This window comes from Telopea speciosissima, chromosome 2, assembly GCF_018873765.1.
Source record: "Telopea speciosissima isolate NSW1024214 ecotype Mountain lineage chromosome 2, Tspe_v1, whole genome shotgun sequence".
Taxonomy (NCBI): domain Eukaryota; kingdom Viridiplantae; phylum Streptophyta; class Magnoliopsida; order Proteales; family Proteaceae; genus Telopea; species Telopea speciosissima.
Genome location: NC_057917.1, coordinates 74,912,824 through 74,917,739, shown reverse-complemented (window position 1 = coordinate 74,917,739; position 4,916 = coordinate 74,912,824). Strand labels below are relative to the sequence as shown.

Sequence of the window (4,916 nt, the reverse complement as noted above, 5' to 3'; positions counted from 1 at the left end):
AAGCTGCATTGCTTTAGATGACCAGCAGAATATTATGTTTGTTGCTGCTGATCTGTATGTGAGTTCAACCATTGTTGGTGAGGTGCTTGCTCTTTGGTTTGGGGTGAAGACTGCCCTTTGTGTGGACTTGAGGCTTATTGTGTGCCACTTCAACAACCAAGTTTTTGTTCATTGCCTTTTGGATATAGATCATTCTGACAACCAAGTTCTTGTCCAGAGACTCCAGACACAGGACCATGTGTTTTTACCGTTCAGCCCCAATGAACTCAAAAATCCCATTCCATCCCCCTATATGCACTCTTGTCGACCCCGCACAGGTGCAGGCGCACACCCCCAGACAGCGATCTCTTGCCCATAAGAAAAATGGTTGAGTGAATATGAAAAAAACAACCAGTTTAGCGCTTGGTGAGATTTCAAGAAAATCAAGGTTCCATACTTCCATGGCTAGTCAGTCAAAAACAGCTCATAGAAAGCTTCTTCAGTCGGTTTAAATGCCATTTCTTGCACTCAATTCTGATCTGTCTCGGTTGTGGTGGTTGTTTTTTTTATCTGATCCCAAGGTGGACTAGGATCGTCTCCAGGGAGGTGTGCGTCCAGGGTGCTGTCAGGGGGCATCCAGCGGTTGAACTGTGCCACACACATCTCGGCGCACACCTAAGGATCTATGCGGCACAACTCGATGGCTGACAGCACCCTGGCCGTGTTGGGCTCCCTGAAGACGAGCTAAATTCTTTCAAGGTCATGTTTAATGCTAAAGAATACCAAATTTCTATGAAATAAATATCTTTCTGCACGACAGCTTCACCTCATTGAAGTAGCTCTGTAATCGCAGAACCTCATGGGACATTAATGAATCAAGACCATCCATTTACTGTATGAGCTGTAGAGTCAAGAGTATTGTATTGAGTTACCATTTATGAACATAATAATTCTTTGTTTGTTCATTTGAATGCCCTCCAAAATAAAGTCAATACAGGAGGGACAGATGTCCAAGGAAACCACAGCCCAAACCTAGGTCCAATTAATTCAGCCTAGGCCGAGCCCAATGCAGCATGGTCCTGATTGACCTGATTGGACCGGGCTGAGACCAGTTGTCCTGATTGAACTTGACTGCCCCGAGACAAGGCCCGAGACAAGGCCTGGCTGGCCTTGTCTCGGGGGAGGGCTTGGGTTCGTCGGTCCAAACTTGCACCCCAACTTGGGAGATTTATCAGATACACTTTCTGACTTCTCCCTGATATTGAGACCTGCCTGCTGTATGTATCCAAATTCAGAAGAAAAAAAAATGATTTATTTATAATGACTGCTTCTAACTTTGCCTACTAGATGGGCAGCAACAATTCAGTCACTTTATTCTTCAAACAATCTTTTTCAAACTATTATTTGCATAAATTCAGATTCAAAAGAACCTCTAGCGGTATCTCTACTGGCAAGGAACCATGCCTTAGGAAGTAGAGGTTCTGAGTTTCGACTCTTCTCCACTCCTTGGGACCACTCGCACGAGGTTCCATGGTTCTTGTGGGACTCAATCTTTCTAATCCATGTGGGTTGCTGCAGGGTCTTACATTGGTCTAAGATTTGCTTGGCGAGCCCTTCGGTACTAGGTCCCCTATATACAAACCGAACGACAGACACTCCCATTCAAAAGTTGCAGAAGTGACTCAATTATAAGGGGAAGAGTTCTCTGTGGAGGAGCATGGCCCCTTCGCATGCGGGGCTGGTCAATGGAAACCCACCCACGTGGAAGCATCAGGTGGGTGGTCATTTTCACTTTTAATAGGGGCAGGGTGGTCATTTCACCCTCTCCCTTTGTGTCTGGGTGAGGTTGGTACACTCCCCCACATTGAAACATTTCTAGCACCCAATTATAATTAGTTGAGGTTCTAACTTTGCCTACTTTATACAGATGGGTAGCAACGATTAATCCATTAAATCTTCTTCACGGAAACTTTATCAAAAACTATGTTTGCATTGAGAGATGAGACTAAAAATTCCAACATAAACATATTTATTTGGAACTTATAAATATCTGCTAATCAGTAAAACAAGGTAGTCATCTTAATGTGATATAATATCATAGCCCCGGGCATCATCAGAAACTAACTCAACATAGAGCCATCCTGGTGACAAACAGTAACAAATAAAAATCCATGCAAACAACCCTAAAAGAAACTCAAATGTCTAGAGACTTAACAAAAGCTGTTAAAACTGAAATTGAAAAGCTGTGTGTGTTTCAAGTTTTGCGCTTGAGACGACCCTCATTAGCTTGCTTGAAAAGCTCTGCTTGAGCTGCTGCAGCCTTGTTAGATGCTACTGCCCTGACAAAGCTATCCTTCACTTCCTTGGTGGTGAAAGGGAACTTCTTATTTACCATGGAGTTGAGGAAGGAAGCTGTCCCTTCTCGGTAGAGTGCACCGATCCCATCACTGCGTGTGTTGGCTAGTGCTTGTGGCAAGCTAAGGCTTGTCCCCGTTGCTGGAGTGGCTAGAACACCGAACACACCTCCCACTGTACCCCACCAGCCTAGCAGACTCCATATCAGTGCTGGGTGTGTCCTCCAGAAACTAAAACAAGAACACATACAGACATGAGACTGAAGCAAAACCACCATATAACCATAACAAGGTTTGTGAAAATCTGTGGTTACTGACTTACTTGCATGTACCACCAAGGGGTGTATTGGGATCAAGCATCAGTGGTGGTGGTGGTGAAGAGATACTGGGAATGGTTGGGGTAATGGGCGCAACAGTTGGAGTGGATGGAGTGCCACCACCACTGCCAGAACTTGGAGGAGAGTGGTAGTATCCACCACCACCACCACCACCTGTAGAAGGTGGTGAAGGTGTTGAAGGTGTAGGATTGCAGCTTCCACCACTTCCATGTGAGGGTGATGGTGAAGTTCCATGGGGAGGACTCTTGTGTGGATCTGCACAAAACAAAATTCAATCACAATGTATCATGAAAGACAGATAGAGAGAGAGAGAGAGAGAGACAGAGAGAGATTACCTCTTGGAGTACCTCCAGTATGTGGGCTGGGGGAGGAGTAGTAGTGCTTTTGATCTTCAAAGTTTCTGGACATGACAGGAATGATCACCAAGTTCTGAGAAACTATAACAACTATCAGAACCCATATGAAGGAAGGGTTTAGGCTTCTCCTTTGCTCCATCTTTGCTTCAGCAAAACTGATCAGAAGAAGGAAATGGGAGAGGAGACTGAAGTGAGAGATGAGTCTATGTGAAGGTAAGGAAGTGGTGAATATAAATGGGTGGATTGGGCTCTGAGAGCACAGTAAATAGAAGCAGGTGGAAGAGTTTTTGGGTTAGTTGACATGTTGCAGGTGCATTTATATGAATTAATAATAGACAATAGATGTGCTGCATTAAAGCTTCCCACCGGCAAAAATTGAGGACATTACAGTGGAGTTATTTTCTGTTAAGTCCCAGCAAAACATTTCATAGAAGAGGAACTCTTAAACCTCCCTACTTCTCTTCAGTACCTGTCATCACTTGCCATGTGGCATCCACAATACTTTGCCATTTGGCTTAAAATCCATAACACTTGAATATCTTTACCTCCAGAAGTGTAGAAGTGCACATTCTCTCTCTCTCTCTCTCTCTCTCTCTCTCTCTCTCTCTCACACACACACACAAAATATTTTTATTTCTGTAAATCTGTTTTCCCATTTTCTGGGAGAGGAGAGGTTGTGACTTGTGAGTGATGATGATGATGATATAATTTTCCATTTCAATGTTTTGGGTGAAGTAAATTGGTGGTTAATTGTTAGGTGAAGACAGGACTCTTAAATTAGAATTACAGTGCAGGAGAGTAAGTGCATATTAGCTGTTTTCCTTCCTTGGGAAATGTACCAATTCATGTTAAGGACTACGGATGCTGTTGTGTTGCTTTCAAGCATATGGTTCATGGTTGACAGCTACAGATAACATTGTAATGCCTTCTCTTTGAATCATTTCTCAATAACTCATAGCTCAGGGAAACACAAAAATGTATACCCTTCTTGATCTATAATCTGATTCAGTATGGGGAGGCTTTAAAATTCTCATCTATCCATTTCAAGCTTTTGTGAGAATTGGAAACTAATGTCCTCTGTCCTGAGTCTTGACCTTAACAATATCTTTCCTTATGTCACTCCAAATTAGTAATCAGAGGAGGAAGGAGCTATGGCCTTCCCAACCAAACATTTGAAAGTTTTAATTCCAATAAAAAAAAAAAAAATGGGGTAAATGTTAATGTTCACCAAGGGACACAAAGTCCACCAGTTATATATGATCATGTGGCAAGAAATGGTGGACATGGGCGGATCCATGCTACAAGGGATCATGTACCCATCTCACTAGTAAATTTTCAGCTCATTAGAAGTTTATAATGAGGGTTAAATCATGACTCAATACTATGAAAAGTTACAAGAATGCTCCAAATCTCTAATATGTAATAATTAATGGAGGTTAGTGATATGTTCGTGATTTTTTTTTAATAATTTTGGAAACACTTTAAACCCATATAGCATGATTATTTTCTGACGGTGGACCTTGGTGCTACGGTTAGGTTGTTCCATTGTGACTAAGTGAGCACAGGTTCAAGTCTTTGAAAACAGCCTCTCTGCGAAGCAGGGGTAAGACTGCTTACATTGTGAGTTGTGACCCTCCACAGACCCCGCAGTGGTGGGAGCCTCGTACTGGGTACGCTCTTTTATAGTATGATCATTTTTTCTGTTGATTTTAGCCAATGAGATGGGTGAAGAGCCCTAATGTTGATCTAATTGCTTGCCAAGTGGTAGCCGGTGTACTCGATAAAGTTCACCTACCTTTGGGAATGTTATTAGCTCACCCCAACCCTTCCTCCCACCACCCCCCCCCCCTACCGAAAAAAAAAAAAGAAGAAATAAAAAACCCAAACGT

At 42.8% G+C, this 4,916-nt stretch overlaps 1 protein-coding gene across 2 annotated transcripts; it reads right to left on the bottom strand.

The window, feature by feature from the left end:
- Positions 1 to 2,149: 2,149 nt before the first annotated feature.
- LOC122649879 (protodermal factor 1) lies at positions 2,150 to 3,277 on the bottom strand. Of its 2 annotated transcripts, none has more exons than XM_043843136.1 (3): positions 3,007 to 3,277; positions 2,656 to 2,926; positions 2,150 to 2,564 (listed from the first exon to the last, which is right to left on the bottom strand). In XM_043843136.1, the coding sequence occupies exons 1-3, from the start codon at positions 3,164 to 3,166 to the stop codon at positions 2,234 to 2,236; spliced, it is 762 nt and encodes a 253-aa protein (XP_043699071.1). In that variant the 5' UTR covers positions 3,167 to 3,277; the 3' UTR covers positions 2,150 to 2,233. The 2 variants fall into 2 exon arrangements, with proteins under 2 accessions (XP_043699071.1, XP_043699072.1); XM_043843137.1 differs by having other exon boundaries at positions 3,019 to 3,271.
- Positions 3,278 to 4,916: the final 1,639 nt, after the last annotated feature.